The sequence below is a fragment of the Strongylocentrotus purpuratus genome, unplaced genomic scaffold (assembly GCF_000002235.5).
Source record: "Strongylocentrotus purpuratus isolate Spur 01 unplaced genomic scaffold, Spur_5.0 spur5_scaffold_4, whole genome shotgun sequence".
In the NCBI taxonomy this organism is placed as follows: Eukaryota; Metazoa; Echinodermata; class Echinoidea; order Camarodonta; family Strongylocentrotidae; genus Strongylocentrotus; species Strongylocentrotus purpuratus.
Window position 1 is genome coordinate 26450230 of NW_022145610.1, and position 18164 is coordinate 26468393.

At 36.2% G+C, this 18164-nt stretch overlaps 1 protein-coding gene across 1 annotated transcript; it reads right to left on the minus strand.

Annotated features, from left to right (window-relative positions):
• Window positions 1–1036: 1036 nt before the first annotated feature.
• Window positions 1037–14061, minus strand: LOC583454 (adaptor-related protein complex 3, mu 1 subunit-like). The gene is made up of 13 exons (XM_783360.4): window positions 13931–14061; window positions 9311–9389; window positions 8783–8888; window positions 8090–8202; window positions 7004–7125; window positions 6305–6431; window positions 5187–5333; window positions 4414–4487; window positions 3853–3955; window positions 3108–3266; window positions 2472–2522; window positions 2009–2077; window positions 1037–1305 (listed from the first exon to the last, which is right to left on the minus strand). The coding sequence occupies exons 1-13, from the start codon at window positions 13963–13965 to the stop codon at window positions 1240–1242; spliced, it is 1251 nt and encodes a 416-aa protein (XP_788453.3). The 5' UTR covers window positions 13966–14061; the 3' UTR covers window positions 1037–1239.
• Between the last annotated feature and the right edge of the window lie 4103 nt (window positions 14062–18164).

The window sequence follows — 18164 nt, forward strand, 5'->3', positions numbered from 1 at the left end:
TTGAAAAGTAAAATTTTCTAAACATGAAAACATAATTAGCCGCATTGTGAGCGAAATCGCTCGTTAACCTTTGTATGTCTATGGTTTGGACATGAAATCAATTGCTCCTTTACTAAGGGCTCTGATCAACAACAAATTTTGACATAGGCAGTACTCTGTATCCCATCATTTGTTTTCTTAGGAGTGTCGTGGTCGAGTGGTTTAAGGCGCTTGACTTGGAGATGCGAAGGTCGAGGGTTCGACTCCCGACACGGCACTAATATCCTTTGGCAAGATATTAACCTGCACTTGCTACTCTCCACCCAGGTGTTAAATGGGTACCCGGTAGGATGCGACCGTCATTGTTGGTCAAACAGTTTTTGAGCGTCATGTAACGCCTGGCTAGAATGCTCCCCAGGGAGTGGAGATTGTGCACACATTGTGTGCGGGTAAGCACTGAATCCAATGACCGGGGTAATAATATCTTTGTAAAGCGCTTAGAGACATTTGTATTAAGCGCTATATAAATTAAATTTATTATTATTATTATTATTATTATTCTTTCAAAAATTGCGGTTAAACATTTGAACATGTACATGGAAAATGCGCTGTATAAATACATTATTATAAAACCAGAAACTTTTGCATGCAAGAACACAGATTCACAAATGGTCCAGACCTGGCAAAGTTTCATGCTGCAAAATTAACGAATCATGACAATAAAATGTTGCAAAGTGAGAGAATTTCTTGCCACCAGAACAGTTTGCTGTTAGCAACTGCAGGAATTTCTGGCTTTACAGTGAATGGTCTAATACAGGGGCATAGTTTCAGTGCAGTAATAATTAACCTCTGAAAATCTATAAATTTAGTCCTTTGATCCGCTTAGTGTGTCCATTCACTATAATGGCTCCTCTCTCAAACTTAGAACTTGGGACTTGCATGCATGTCCATACATACATTTACCTATTCCATAAAACTATCTAATATATATCCATTTATTTCTATACCTACATATAAACATATCAGTGCAGAGAAACTTCTCTGTCACTTTTTTAAAAATTACTAATATATAGCAGTATGCCGTACGTCAAACATAAAAGTAGCACATTTAACTTCCATCAAATAAAATCTAGTACATATGCAGACAACACAGAGTTGCACAAATAAGTACTTTTTCTATAACCTTTAAATAACTATACAAAGTGAGACATTTGATATATTGTATTATACATTCATTCATGGTAAACATATATATTTCTATCATGTCCTGACTTGGAATTTTCCAGCTCTTGTTAGATACTTCACTCCCTTGAAGGGCTTGTATTTCTAGGAAAAGAGAAAACAAAAAAAAAGATAACAAAGAATGGATTAAGGAATATGGAAACAGACATACAATAAATAAATTGGCAACATTATCTTTTTTCCTTACCATTTAATCTCTTTTAATTCTCTTTTAAATTAAAAACTTACTCTTTCTCATTTTTATCCTCTTTATTCTATTTTCCCTCTTTCTATAATAAATGCTTGAAAAATTATTTTTATATTTAAATACAGCTATTTCTCTCTCAATAATAATCACTGTTCTAGCATCATATTTTCAAGACAATGCATCCAAAAGTGAAGGAAAAAGTATCTCTTTGAAACCAACTGCAAACATATTGTGATATGCGCTATGTAAGTACGGCATATTATTGTTATTATTATTATCAAATATGTCTTACAGAAAACAGCAAATAAGAAGTACGAGTTCCTTCAAGTATGCTTTGAAATCTGTTCTTATCTCTCCAGTAAACCAAGTGAGAAATTATCAATCTTCTAGGATACAAACTCCTAACAACAGCAAAAATGTCTAGACAAAGGGACTCTTGTTATTTTGAAATGCACAGACAGATTTCCCCTCACAGTAGAGTCGTGGAGAATGGGATTAAAAAAAAAACACCTCAGGATACGCTCTCATTACTAATTCATCCCCCACCTACCACCCCTGCCCCCTCCCCAAGAAAAAGGATAAAATGTCTAAACTATTTACCTCTCCATACATGTCCAATCTGTTGACCTTAAGGCCTGATATTGCCAGCTGGTTGATAGAAAATTGCACCTGATAGAGATAAAAATGAAACAATATGTTTACTGATGGATTTTCATGGTTGCAACTTTCATAATCTAGACATGGCTTTCCTACCAGAATTAAGGAAGATCACATGTATATTACACTTTCCTACTTTAGAATAATAATTGACATTAAGAACAAGCCTCCTTGCAGGCAGTCAATATCAATGCAAGACAAATTTTAATTAGCTTTCATTGTAATTTTAAATGGGCACAAGGTATAAGTAATATTCTTATGATACCCATCTACAAAGAAAGTTTTTCAAAGAGAGACTGAATCACTGTATGTTATTGAACATTATTACTGAGGAGCAGTCTTTTGGCCAGAATCTGCGAGCTACAACACAGATAGATATGATATTTATCAGAATAAAAGTACTTACGGATAGGGTGGGGTTAGCTTCAGGAGGAGGGACACCAGATTGGAGTGACATCTGGAAGAAGAAAAAAAATGAATATAAAATCGAGCCAAATATATGTGATGAGCATTCAATGGGTCTAGAGCACCAAATTCCATCTATAAGACTTGGAAATCAGTATAAAGATAGTGGGTTCTTATACAGCGCTGATGTCTGTCAGACTTGCCACTCCTAATGCTCCACAATATATGAGATATATATCATCAGATTATCAATTCATGGTTCAAGCCTTAAGGCTTGCTTAGATATGAAGCGATAAAACGTGACAGTATTTTTGTAACATGAACATGAATGGCAACTGCACACAACAAAGTTCCTACTCGTATTCACTGAGCTCTGTGTTATAGGATACAGAAACGTGAATCGTTACATCGTTATAAATAAACTGCCTTGGTTTACCACCTCATACCTGAATGAAGGTTTGCAGAAAATGAAACCGATAAATGTTCCTGTTTTAAATTGTTCAATCAATGCATATTTTGAATAAAAAACAAACAATTACGGCCCTAACACTTTTACGTGAATCTTTGACAATATTTTTATGTTACTGCTATTAAAGTGTCACTGCACAGATCTTCGACAACCATAAAAATAACTTACACTGCCTTTTATGCTGGGTAGCTTCTGTGGGTTGATCTTGCCGACCTCCCACGACATGATCTTACTAACAGGGTCAAAGCTGTAGCTGCCCTGGGTTGGGGTCAGGGTCATGTTCAGCACTTGCTTGGGAAGGTCGCAGGTGATAACTACATTCTCCACCTGGCAACAACAACAAAATGGATGAATAATTAAAACACATTTTTAAAACTAACGACACAAAACCTTCACAATCTCTTTAAAAAAAAGAAAAATTTGATTTAAAATTTGGAATATTCATATTTAGTGATGCGTTATATTACATTTGTACAATAATATATGATCATTATTTACATGACCATTAATAAAATTATCTTTTATCAGAACTACAGATTTAATGTCCGTTTCAGAGCAAGATTAAGCATAAACAATGTTCATACACATACACATACACTGTAAGTGGCTGTATGGCTCTCAGCAGATGATATGTACCTATAACTCAATACCTACTGCAGAAAAAAAAATCAGTAGTCGACTTGACAACTAATTGAAAACAAGCCATGCCCGTACTGACATACAAGTATGTTGAGATATACATTTTTTTGTTTTGATCTACACCTCATTCAGAGCTCAAATATTACACTGAATGTCAAAACTGTGGTTGCCCATGAACATAGGTAATACTATTTTTTAAGGTTTAAGGCACGTAAATGTAAAGCAACATTCTCTTTTATCAAAGTACATAAACTGAATAGAGAATGGAACTTACAGTTTTTCCCATAGTTTGTTTAGGTCCCACCATCACTTCAAATCTGCCTGATGTCTCTCTCATCATGATGTTGGGTTTCACATATACTGGAATGGCTGTGAGGCTGGCCAATAAAGCAGATACAAAGATATTAACATAAAACTCACAAATACAAGATAAAACTCTCTCATAAACTTCATCTTATGAAAATACAATTTGAACATTTTCTAATCATGATGAGAAACCTGATTATACACAAGGCTTTGAATAGCTCTGAAACTAGACCTCTATTTAGAATTACTAGTACATATATATGTACTTTCACAACACTGTTAAAATGTTAAATAGTATGTAGAGCACCCACAAAAATACATATATACACTGTACTCTTAAAATTAATTAATATAAAGTTGCCCCTTTGAAATGAATGTATAGTTAATCTTGTTTTGACACTAGAGTGCCTAGATAACTTGTTTTCAAGTGGATTTGGCACCTAGTTGTATTATACTTGGTTTGAACCGAAGTGTTACTGGGCTCAATCATCAACGGGTTACAAATCAACAAAGGTATCTGAGTACTTACTTGGAAGCTCCTATGTGATAGGAGAGGAGTCTGAAGTTACCATCGGGAGGAACAAAGGACAGCACTCTCTCAGACTAGATCAGAAATGACAAGACACAAATAAAGTATAAATAGCTGATCTTGAGTTGATGAACAAATTTTACAATATGAAAGCACTCTCTAAGACTAGATTAGACAAATTAATATATGTACCGGTATGCAGCATTAGTAGCAAAGTATAAAAATTAAAAAGTTTTTCATTGTCCCACATGTGTAACCAATATTAATTGGGATCAATGTATACAGTATGAATCACAAATCCTTTGAAAATCTGGCAATGATTGAATCATTGCTCTGCATTCAGTACTTTGAAAAATCAACATTAGACTATGTCAGTACCCACCAAATTTCAAGCTTCATGACTAATTCAAAATTCATGAGTGTATTTATTCCTTCAAAAGAGAAAACTTAAATTCAAATGGACCCTTCTCATCACCTAATGTTATAAACCATTCTTATAATTCTAAGACATCTACCCCGCCCCCATCCAAAAGGACATCAACCCCTGATATCCCCCTGGGCATCAACTGCGCTATGTACAACAAGGAGGAAGGTACTTCACTAGATTTCTTCAAAAAAACAACTGCAAACATACCTGTACAACTCCTCTTAAATTGTTGATAGTCTAAGAGACAATGCCTTGTACTCTTTGGAAAAGGCGCTATATAAATCCAATTATTATTGTTATTATTATTATCAATTATCCTACATGAGATAATTGTCTCATCACTCACCTCCCATCTCTTGTATCTGACACAAGGATGAAAGCTGACGTCATCCAGGAGACGATGATTCACAAAGGACATGGTAAGATCAGGCATCCCGGTCAGCTTCACAGAGCAATCAATGTATCCCTGGATTTCAGCAATTACAGTCGAACCCTACAAAAAAGAACGGAGCATAGTCAGTTACTACTGGATTCTCCTGTAGTTTGGTGCTCTGATTGTGATTTGTACACCAATGGAAATGAAATCCACTGGGGATAATCAATACTAAAACATTCTAGAGCAATCCAAGTATCCATGCACTTCAGCAATCACTGTTGAACCCGACATGACAGAACAAAGCAAAAGGTAACTACCATATTTGCGATTGTACATTTCTCTGATGGTATCATTATCATCAATGAAACAAATGATTCCTACGGCGATAACAAGTGCTATTCTATTCTATAAATAAGTCATTGTAGAGGTGCCGTGGTCGAGTGGTTAAGTCGCCGGACTGCCGATCACAAGGTCCGCGACCCACTGCGGCACTATGTCCTTTGGTAAGACATTAATCAACATTTGAAACACTCAACCCAAGTGAGGTAAATGGGTACCTGGCAGGAATTAATTCTTTGAAATGCTAGAGCGCCGTGATGGCAGCACAGCTAAAGCCGGGGTAATAATCTCCAAGCTTGGAAGCACTTGGTGATTGTATATAAAAACCGAGCTATATTATTATTATTGTAATTATTATTTTGATCAACTTGAATGAATTTACTCAAAATGTGACAAAATCTGATTAAGTGAACTGAATGATAAAGACCAATTGGTCCTGAGAAGAAGTAATTATATTTGAGGAATTGGAGAGACTGATGATTAGACCAGGTGGAGACAAATACCAAGTGACTAGTTGGAGTGTCAACAGACAAATTATATCAAAAATAATATCGCTAGTGATATTTGTTTGTCTCGCAATGTATGGTCAACAAGGGATCTAAAGAACACGACGTTTCATGCGCCGCTGCAACATGTCGTCAGGGGATAATATAATGTAAGCAAGCATGTTTTAAACTCTACGGGTGGACCTTCGGTCAAATATTTATACATTGAATAGAATTAAATGGCAATGATCCGATGGTACTTACTGATTTGTCAATGATGCAGTCTACTTCTTCAATAACATCAAAGTATGCCTCATTGTTGGTGTACTTCACCCCGCTTCGTCTCCAAGGGACATTGGACAGCTGACCACTAGGAAGGGTGTCGCTCAGACTGTGAAAATAAGAAAATACAATTTACATTATGAGTTTAATATGGATAATTTCATTACATAGAGGAACCAAGGGGGTTCCTGTATTAAACATATGGGAATGTTACAGCTCAGTAAGTCAACAGGCTCACTGAATGACATGACAGGTGATTGTTTTTTATATGGTGGATAACTTGAAGGGCAATTAAAGTCATGGTATACTGGCATCAAGCTACATGAAGTTCCTGTTTCGCATGCAAAAATATAACATACAAACATTTCTCAAAATGGCTTGAATGTTCAAGGTTGTACCACTGAAATGCAAACCAATGATATGGATATACAATGTATACTGGATAACAATAATAATTGATTATTATCAAATTGCCCTAACCGCAAAACCTGATGAATTGTTTCTATTTGTTAGCACCATTCACCAAATGTGTGCTCAATTGTCGTACAATCATTTCAGGTATCTAGACATTTTGGTAAGAAATGAATACAATACAATTATGTTATAACGTAACTCTTATGATATAATCATCTTATAAGAAAACTTTTGGTTTTCATGAACTGCCAAAAGTTATTAACTCACTTTGTGCTTCCAGTGACTGTATTGACCACCGTCCTGAGAATGTTGGGTGGTTTGATGAGCTCCTTAAGTACATTGGACTCTGTAGCCAGAGGGAACCCATTGTCAAGCATCTCCTCTAGAAGCTGTTTAGGAGTAGAAAGAAAAGTTGTATAGAACATGACAACATGTAGTTTTATACACTAGGCTTAGGTTTGCACCATGTGATAGAAAGGGGGGGGGGGGAAGAATTGGGGAGTCCCACGTCCGCAACCCAGTGACTTAAGTCCATGCAGGCACCAGATAGTCAACCTGTTTGAAACGTCGAGCCCCTCCTACTACCCATCCTCTCCAACCGGCGCTATATTTCTCCTTAGAACTAAAAGCTCAAGAAAGATTAAAGATTACCAGCAGTTTTTTCCAAGACTACCAACAGTACTTTTCAGGACTCCTCAATCCTCCCCCCTCTCTCTCACATGGTGGAAGCGTAAGCCTACTGTATATCTACATCACCATGCAAGCCAATACATTTAACATGTACATGTAGTTTGCAGCTGTAAGGCATCACAAATGGTCTCAGCTAGGAGACTATACAGAGGCAGCATTCGGGAGGCCCTGAACTCTAGCTGCTCCTTTGACACAGCCAGAGACTGTTAGAGTTAGGCTCAGCTCAAGCATATTTTATCATAATTGTTTAAGTGTCGAAGTAGAGTATGTATTTTATCATAATTGTTTAAGTGTCGAAGTAGAGTATGTCCCTGCAGACCTGGTGACAGGTTGGTCAATGCCTAAATCTGTTACCAACAAGCATGTCTTGGACAGACTGAAAGGCACAAGGTCATTATGATTGTGGTTAGATAATCAGATAAAATTCTTAGGAAAACATCTATATAATAGAAATCAATATTCTTTTTTTATTATGCTTAATTTATCGAATTTGCATACACTTCCCGTATCTCTTTCTCCTTCCCTCTCTCATTCTCACATATGAATATTTTGTGAAGCACAGCATTTATTATCCTAAATGAAAGATGACAACTCGACTTCACGCAAATGCTTCTGTACATTGCAATGCAAGGTCTCCAGGATTTATTGAATTGAGCCTCTTACCTCGTACACGACCACATAGTTCTCCTTTATGGATGTCTCGGTACATTCAGAGAAATAATCTGCAAATGTGTCAACAACTCGATGGAGGAATTCAATCACAAACAGAGGGGGTGCTGTTTTGAAAGAAAAGGATCAAAATTTCAAATTGTTGCATCTTCCAAGGTAAATCTATAAGCTGCACTAAACATACATGCTTACTCTGTAATACATCAATGTAAAATTTAATTAATTTTGAGAGAAAAACAGGGACAGTAGGGACTGCATCCTGAAAATGATTTTATTAGAATATCAATAGCTTTTAAATCAAGATAATACTCCTCACCTACATGTACATGATCTTAACAATTAGTTCCCAGGTTTATCCTTTTCCACATGCCTGCCCTGGGTTTACCTGCTCCTTAAAACCCTTAATAAATATTTAATTTGTTCTTCTTCAGTGTACTAGAAAGTGAATCCCCTATGGGAAGATTTAACTCTTCTTTACTTATTCTATACTTCTTCTTTTTTAATAATGGAGTGCCTTGAATAACTTCCTTGGTGGATATTTGTGCTTTAAACAAATATCCAATATTATTATTATCATTCTTTCTTGTTCATTTTAAATCCATCTTAATAATCATTCACTCTAGTCTTTTTCTGCTCCAAACACTGTTCTAAAATGTCCCTGTATAGGATTATGTAATCATTACTCACTCTCTGTCTGTACCACAGCAACAAAGTAGATCTGATTCCTGTATATGCTGATGAGATAGTGATGAGGTGTAGCAATGATGGGAGGAACATCCAATTTGCTGCAGGCCTGTTTTTTTAAAGAAAAATAAAAGTTCTGAATTATCAACCTACATGTATGACAAAACATACTCAGCTGGTACTATTTTATGAATGTATTCTCAAGATTTGTATGTTCTGTAATAATGAAGAAAAACTGTTGACCTGTAGAGTATGGCCCTAGGAATATATATATATACAAAACATTCATGTACATATATATATATATAACAGCTACTCAGCTAGTAGTAGTACTAATGAATGTACATGTATTCTCAAGATTTGTACATTCTGTAATTAGGAAGAAATGCTGTTGACCTGTAGAGTATGGCCCTAGGAATATAAACATACATATATATTTGTAATATTATTTTACCTAAAATGTATCATATTTGCAAATAGAACAAGAACTAAATGAAAGAAAAAAAAATGAAACTTTCATTTCCAACATACCTTTTCTTGTGCTTCAAAGAAGTAGTCACATACTGATCTGCTTACAACACTTTTCCAATGTTTTTCCATAAAAATATCTCTGTGAAATTGAGAACCAAAGAAAACAAAACAGACATAAATCATTTGTAAGGTATCCGTATGCCAAGCTGCACCAAATTTTTTAGTTCAATGCAATGCTTACCGCGTATGTATCCCAAATAATGTCTAGACCTACGAAAGAAAACCTTTTTTTCTTCGATATTTACATTCACATCCAGAGATTTTTCATTTTCAGATGAAAAATCAAATATACATGTACACCTGAAAGGCTCAATAGGAAATCTTAAATCTCGATTCATGAGTCATGACCATAATCGAACAGGACAAATTGCATAGATTCACCCCTTTCTGTTTGAAATTCCTTTCGCAAATTCAATTTTTCTGCCTTAACCATACATTTTCAATTTCACGATTCTTCACTTTCGCTGCTCAATTCAGCGAACACCGTGCATGCGCCTTAGTTTACTAAACGAATCGCTAATATCGTAGAAGTTTCAAATTGGCAACACCCCATGTATTTGCATTTCCGGGAATCAACATCGCAAACTCTTGTACAAAGTGAGCGTGTAAAAAAATGTAAATCGCATGTTACCTCATTATCATCAGGAACATGTGCAAGGTAAGCAAATCGCTATCACTTAATAATAATGTCTTTGTTTTTAGGAAAAATACTCCCCTCAAAATAAGAAAATTGACATGAAAGAGGTAAGGAACATAACAACTTTAAAATAATGACCATTATTTGAACAATTGTTGAAAATTTAGTTGACTCTTGGTATATTTTTGGATTTGGTATCTTAGTTTCTTACAATCAGTACGAGAATACACCCGACTGTGGCCTGTGCTTATAGTGAAGAAGAAGAAGATATGAATTAAATAAGGATCTGAGATTACAGTCAGTAACTTCAGTTGCGCCCACACCCCACCGTCGGTACGCTAGATGGTATGCAATTGACTGAATTGTATTGTGCAGCGGTTTGCTGTGAATCCTGTGAGAAAGTGTACCTAGATTCTAGTCTAGATCTATATTAATTATACTGATCTAAGTCTTTGTTTTTAGGAAAAATACTCCACAAAAAGATAAGAAAATTGACACGAAACAGGAAAGAAACATGACCCATTTGGGGTGTAACACTAACATTACGTAACACACGTACATGAATTGGAAAATTCATTTATTTATGATCAAGATAACTCTAGAGGCGCTAGTGTAGTTCCGTATCCATTTTTTTTACCAGTTTATTATCGATTCTTAGCAAAGAAATTTTAGCCCAATTTTTTACTAATTTTAATCATAATCATATAGAGTAAAGGAGCCAGTAATCGGCCAGCTCCAGTTTTCGGCCGATTGGTTGGATGCAAGGTAAAATCACTCTAAAATACATCGCATAATAGCATAACACATATCCCACACATACCATACCATGCCAGTGTCACTGAAGAACCACATTTGCAATGAAAAATATATCCTAAAATATCACATTTTAGCGATGTAATCGGCGGTCCCGCTACCCGAATCTGAAAAATCGAATATCTTACGTGTGTCTGTAAGAAATATGGGTACCATAAAATGAGCTTTATTTCAAGTATTTTTCAGATTTAGAGCCCGATTTTGTGCTAGTCGCAAGCTCAAAAGTACGTCATCGCATGTATTACATCAATGCAGCAGCACACCGCAACGCACACACGATATCTCTGTCTAATTCAGATTCCAATATCCGATCACCACAGTACTAGTTGAAGGAAAAACTGCGCCATCTACACGTTCGTAATGGCGTTATCACAGTTTTTCCTTCATAATCATTTTTGCCTTTGGCGTAGACTAGAAGGGATGAGATTGATTTAGATGACTCCGGCAGCGAGAGTTTAACACGGCTTGCAAGATTTTCAACATGGATGTAGATTTTGACCCATAATTTCCTTAAAAGGGACCATTAAACGGATTATTTCAATCAAGTTAGTAAGTGGAACCGATGTATTATAGCCTAGTCTAGGCCTAATTTACATTTGGATATAGGGTGGAGTGCCCAGTATTCGGTCACTTAAGGGGAAATCACTAATATTTTGAATTCTTACCTCTTTTATTTGGCAATCTACCCATCAAAAGAAAAGAAATTTATTCCTCTAACAGGATTTTATAGTCACTTAAAATATAGAACAATGATAAGCAAAATACTTCCGAAAGAAGACGGAGCATTTTTCTGCCCAGAATTCGGTCGCGCCGATTAGAATTCGGTCACGCGATTTGTGCGTGGTATCTCCGTTGCCAAAGAGCGAAGCGTATTTGCGCACTATTTTCACACAATTGCGCGATAAAGCACTGAATGTCAATGCGTTGACCGAATACTATCCGAGCGATACCGCATGGCAAGGGTATCGTATAAATACCTCTCGCACATCGGCAAATGCGTCATTTGCAAATTCACTGCGATGGAGTGAACACGGAAGTGATTCTCTTCACACACATACTAAATTCATTGCGACAGCACACGCAGTTGTTTCGCAATAGACTTCTACATATGGCTATGCATGTCAGCGCATGTGCTAAGAGAACGCAGAAGTGCAGAAAGTCTTGCGACACTGACCAATTTTGAGCTAAGTTGGAGATCTTTCCGGGGCCCTAAATCTGATTTAATTTTGAGAGTTAAGAAAAGTTGTTCAGCTGCCTGATTTGTGCAAGTTTCGTGGCTCTTAAATTATTTTTTAAATTGTTACAGCTGTTGAAACGGCTGTCTGACCGAATACTGGGAATTGACCGAATACTGGGCGCGCTACCCTACACGCACACATAGGAGCATCACTATCCTGGCTGTGTAGTAAAAGCTGTGCTTTTGATTCTCAACATTTCAAACAACACTGTACAAAACTCAACTGATTTCACTCAAAATTGGTACTTTAGTGACAACTGATGACACCTAAATAGCAGTAAAATACATTTTTTTCAACTTACTGATGTTAAAAAGAATAATTTAAAAATTGAAATTGTAAGCCTAGTATCAAACTTTGCTTAGATCTACAGCTGCATCGACATGATTGTGTACAGTCTATGCAATATTGTGTGGTGTGTATATTTGTGTATAGACTTCTAGGTCCCTGCCTCACAGCATGTATGCAGTGCTAGAGGTCAATACGCTTTAGCATTGACTCTCTTAGACCGAATTTTCCGTCTCTTTCGTTCGTTAGCCTCTTATTGGGGTAGGGTCGGCTCTCTCTTTAGAGACCGAAACGGACTATCCCGCGAAATGTGTAGGGTTATGTGGGCAAATCAGCACACCAAACTTGCAAAACTTATCCCCGAATTACTCCTTTCACAGGATGCAAATCCGATGCATTTTATATTGTAAATTAGGTTAAAACTTAACTTCTTCGGTTCCACTTACCAACTTGACTGAAATAATCCGTTTATTGGTCCATTTTTAGGAAATTATGGGTCAAAATCGATATCCATGATGAAAATCTTGCAAGCCGTGTTAAACTCTCGCTGCCGGAGTCATCTAAATCAATCTCATCCCTTCTAGTCTACGCCGAAGGTAAAATGATCATGAAGGAAAAACTGTGCGCCATCTACACGTTCGTAATGGCGTTATCACAGTTTTTTCCTTCATAATCAATTTGCCTTCGGCGTAGACTAGAAGGGATGAGATTGATTTAGATGACTCCGGCAGCGAGAGTTTAACACGGCTTGCAAGATTTTCATCATGGATATCGATTTTGACCCATAATTTCCTAAAAATGGACCATTAAACGGATTATTTCAGTCAAGTTGGTAAGTGGAACCGAAGTAGTTAAGTTTTAACCTAATTTACAATATAAAATGCATCGGATTTGCTTCCTGTGAAAGGAGTAATTCGGGGATAAGTTTTGCAAGTTTGGTGTGCTGATTTGCCCACATAACCCTACACATTTCGCGGGATAGTCCGTTTCGGTCTCTAAAGAGAGAGCCGACCCTACCCCAATAAGAGGCTAACGAACGAAAGAGACGGAAAATTCGGTCTATGACTCTCTAGACCTATGCTTTGCTGGAGTGCCTACACGAGGTAAAATGACATTTTGGGGGATTTTGGGGGCAAAACGCTACGACCTGAAATGGCCGTGGCGTTTTCAAGGGAATGTGTATAGACGGTTTCCGTCTCTAAAGAGAGAGCCGGCCGACCCTACCCCAATAAATTAAGAGGCTAACGAACGAAAGAGACGGAAAATTCGGTCTAACAGTTAGTCTAGATCAAAACGGAATGAAAGATCAAACTAAAGAAAGGAGTAAAATTGGTAGTGCCTAGTGGTTGAGATTGATTTCAATGTAACAAGAGGCATTAATATATTTTCAAAACAAGTATGCCATTGTAATGGAAGAACTGCGATTCACAAGAAAATCTTAGAAATATGACTGGTTAAATTAAGAAAATGACACAAAAATGAATGGGGATCCTTGCCCCCTACGGACGTAATACGCGCAGTGAATACGTCACAGGCCGACCAAGTCATAATATACTCATATGAGCCGACAGTTTTGTTCACTGTGATTATGAAGACATCTGCCCTATTTTCCTTTCTTTTTAACCTGTTAAATGTGCTTATACATACCCTGAGGAGTTTATCATGAACAAGCTGTGTATCATCTTGCCGGTTATATGAACTTTGTCCGCAGAATTTCAAGTAAAGCTGATTTTTAATAAACCATTTGTTTTCGAAGGCTATGTTTTCCTCTTTTGAAGTCAGCGACTATTTATTTTTAGAAATATTTATAGAGTGTCGTCAGAAGGTCTAATCGAAAAGGAAAAAAGAAAAAATGCGAATCTCGGTTGGAAGTAACGGCAAGGGAGTAATTGACTGGTAGACACTGTACGATCCTCCTGCCATCGGATTTTTTAACACATTGCAATTATAAAAGATATGAAATCTTTATAAAGATCATCTTTCTGATTTGGGATGTATATTATAATATAAATTTTAACAACCGGAAATTTAATGCATTTAACAATAACAATAACAGCCGAGTCGGCTTTAAATCGTCACTACGATTCTGAGCCGATTCGAATTTTCTTCAGCCATGGAAGGTCGACATCCATTGAAATGTAGATTTGATTAATCCTTTAACTATATTAACTGCTCAAATCACTGAATGCTATATAGCAAATTCTTCTAAATTCGGATCGTAGTCAGATTTTATCGTGAGAAGTGTCAACTCGAGAAAAAAAGCATGAATACCATTAATTTATATAATTTAAAAAAAATGTATATAGGCCTATATCGTCTTTCAATATATACCAAAACCAAACAATATACGCCATATTGCGACCAACTGAATCAAGTTGACCAAACTCTGTGTATACATATCAACCATTATAGTGCTTTTGTATTATGCATTGCTATATTATTATTTTTAATTCCTGATTTTATAGTTTCTTAGTTCTTTAAAGGAACAAAACTGGAATCCCAAGAGAACCATGTTTTTAAAGGAAATAGAAAATTTATTTCATAATTTCGCTGAATCTGACTAACCGTTTGTGTGATTTTAAACCCGACCGTCGGAATAAAGATAATGCACATGGTCTGTTAATATACATGCCGCTCTTTAATTATGAAATGTTGAGTCAGTCTCATATTCACTAAATCTACAATTCAGATAACTAACCTTTGATTCTACCTAAGATTGGAGATTTTATTATTGTCACGTTCCTTATTCTAATTAGTTTTGGCCCTCTCTTTCTATATTCAGGATGATTCAATAGAACTTAGAGATGTTGTTTAAAACAACTAAGATGACACAATACCAATCAAGTCGAAAGTCTTATGGGAAGATGATAAAAGGGCAAATCTCGACTACGATACAAAAAGTATATATTCCTATTGTGTTCGTTTGCACAACAAAGGCAAAAAACACAATAAAGGTTTAGAAATTGGGCACTTTTTTAAAGAAAAGTATTAATTTGTTTATAATATTTTAAATACATCACTGTTAAAAAGGTGACAGCAAAGTTCAGCAAAATGTAACCCGAAAGCAATGGCAAATCGGGGTTTCAGTTTAGATTCATAACATCTATAGATTCTATACCTGTATAATATAGGCACTATATCTACCATCAAAAGATGCAGGCTATTTTTTCATAACATTTTTTCGTATTTCTATATCAGAGCTTGCGATAGTGCTAAAATGGCCCCCTCCCCCCAAAAAATGTTTTCTTAATCATTTGGTACGTAGGTCATTTTATCTAAAGCCAAGCTTAATAATTGTAAAAATAATATTGTTCAATATTCTGAGTTTAATATTTCCGAAAATGAAATTTAGAGTTCACGGTTCCGCAATTTTAAACAGGGGTCATAATTCCGCGGAAAGGAAAGTTAAACAAGAAAGAAATAAGATTCAAAGTTTTACAATAATAGGGCAATAATTCCAATTCTTGTTTCATACCTTCATTGGGATAATTAGTTTTTGTACAATTTATTGTCGTCAAAGCCAATAAGTTAGTGATTTAGTCACGGTGAACAAATACGTATATTCGTAATTCGACACGACTGAAGGTAATTGGCCATTTCATAAACGTTGTATATGTCTACACGACCATGACATATTACTTTTTCATCTTTATTTTCCTGTATTTTGCCTTTAAAGAAACGAAGGCCAACTTAAATGGGTGATCCGTATTTACAAGCTTGTATATCACCTCTTATCTTCCCGAATCAGGCTATATATAATGACAAAATGTCATAACGCTAACAAAAAAAAAAAAATGATTAACAAATATTTATTCAAATAATAATAATAATAATAATAATACAATATTTATATAGCGCAAAATAAACATAAAAAGTTTCTCTTTGCGCTGTACAAGCATATATATATATATATATAATCACATAAAATGAATCAACACAGAGAAATATACAAATCTTATACTACTAAAATGACTAACTTAACATAGTAAATAACATAATAAATGATACAATGTGTATACTCAACTGTTTAAATAGATTTTTAAAAAGCAAACAAGTCAAAGTCGATAATCCTTATCTAAATCGATTTAAAATTTGGCTCACTGTGCACTTTTCCCTAAACTAAAAAGTCACGATTGTCTGCTACGTGGCAATTCAAGATAATTATGTGGTATCTTTTGTTCGTTGAAATTACATTTATTTTGTCGATGACTATAGCACCAATTTTTTTCTGAATTTTAGCATGCTGATTGCATTGCAGGTGCCCCTCACAACTGATTTATTGTTAATGATTAAGTGAACCATTTAATATCAGTAAAAACACAGCTGCCTCACATGCTAACCAATATACATGATTACCGATTTTGAATTTTGAGATAAAATTAAATTCAACGAAAGAAAGTCCTTTTTGCAAGCTAATAACTTCATACCTTGGTGGAACGAAACAGAAAAGCAAGTTTCGATCAAAGGGAGGAGACAAACCATATATAGTTTCCAGGAGGGGGAGGGGTGGAATTCCCTTCCCAGTCAAAAGAAAATTTGAGCATCTTCAGATTATAAATCATCAAAATTGTACGAAACAACTTTAATAAGAGGGTTTCTCATATCCCAGCGCGGAAACAGTCAACCTTTTCAACTCGAACCAAAGTCGTCGCTATCCTCAAGCCAGGAAAGGACTCGAACGAAGCCAAGAACTTTCGACCGATCTCGCTCCTGTGCCAAGCATACAAGTTGCTTAAACGCCTTATTCTTGAAGGAATAATTTCATGTTTTTCCTTCTTTCTTGTGATTGAGATAATGTACTCCCCCGAAAGCAAGATATAGAATGCAAAATGATATTCTACTTCACATGTTATGAAGTCGGATCAAGAACACAAATAAATACGAAGAAAACAAAAAAAATGTGAAATTTTATGTACAAAAGGCATGGAGAGTTGTTCACAGATGATGTCATCAAATTGAATACCGCCCTCTAGTGACTAGTCATTTCAAAAAGCTCTTACTTCCTTATTCCTTGCCCGATTTTGTTCAAATTTTCACTGATTTTATTCAAATTTTTTAAACTTTACAATAAAAGTAACTTAGTATGAAGGTTTTGGTTTCCTTTAACAGAATTAGGCCTCACGTTGACAGCCTAAATTGTGAGCAGGCAGGTTTCCGACCAGGCCGAATCCACCACGGGACAACTTCTCAACCTGACCCAACACATCGAAGACGGTTTTCAGAACAACCTCATCACAGGTGCAGTATTTGTGGATTTATCTGCGGCTTATGACACTGTCAATCACCAAAGGCTACAGACAAAACTTCATGACATCACAAATGACCTCAAACTCACCAGATTCATCCAGAAGATGATGCAGAACAGACGCTTCTTTGTCGAACTTGATGGGCAGAAGAGCAGATGGCGGAAAAAAAAGGTCTCCCCCAGGGTGGCGTCCTGGCGCCAACACTCTACAACATCTATACTGCTGACATCCCTTCAACAGAGAACACTCGAAACTTCATCTATGCAGATGACACCTGCATACAGCCCAGCATAGTACCTTCGAAGCTGTTGAACTCCATCTCAACACAGCGCTCGCAAGCCTTTCGGAGTACTACAGAGCAAACTACCTACGGGCAAACCCATCCAAGACTCAGATGTGTGTTTTCCACTTGAAGAACAGGGAGGCAAAGAGAGAACTGAGTAAAGTGGAACAATGTGCAGCTAAACCAATGCGAGCATCCAGTGTATCTAGGTGTAAAACTCGGTCGCACTTTATCCTTTAAGAAACACATCGAGAAGACGATATGCAAAGTAGAATCTCGAAATGCGATCATCGGGAAGCTAGCATCTTCACACTATGGCGCTGACCCCAAAACTGTACAAAGTGCAGCTGTT

Coding starts and splice junctions, on each gene's coding strand:
- LOC583454 (XM_783360.4), bottom strand. CDS start 13,965: ATGATACACAGCTTGTTCATGATAAACTCCTCAGG. Junction 9,390..13,930: donor TTCATGATAAACTCCTCAGG/GTATGTATAAGC, acceptor TCAATTTCACAG/AGATATTTTTATGGAAAAAC. Junction 2,523..3,107: donor TACCCAGCATAAAAGGCAGT/GTAAGTTATTTT, acceptor TTCTTCTTCCAG/ATGTCACTCCAATCTGGTGT.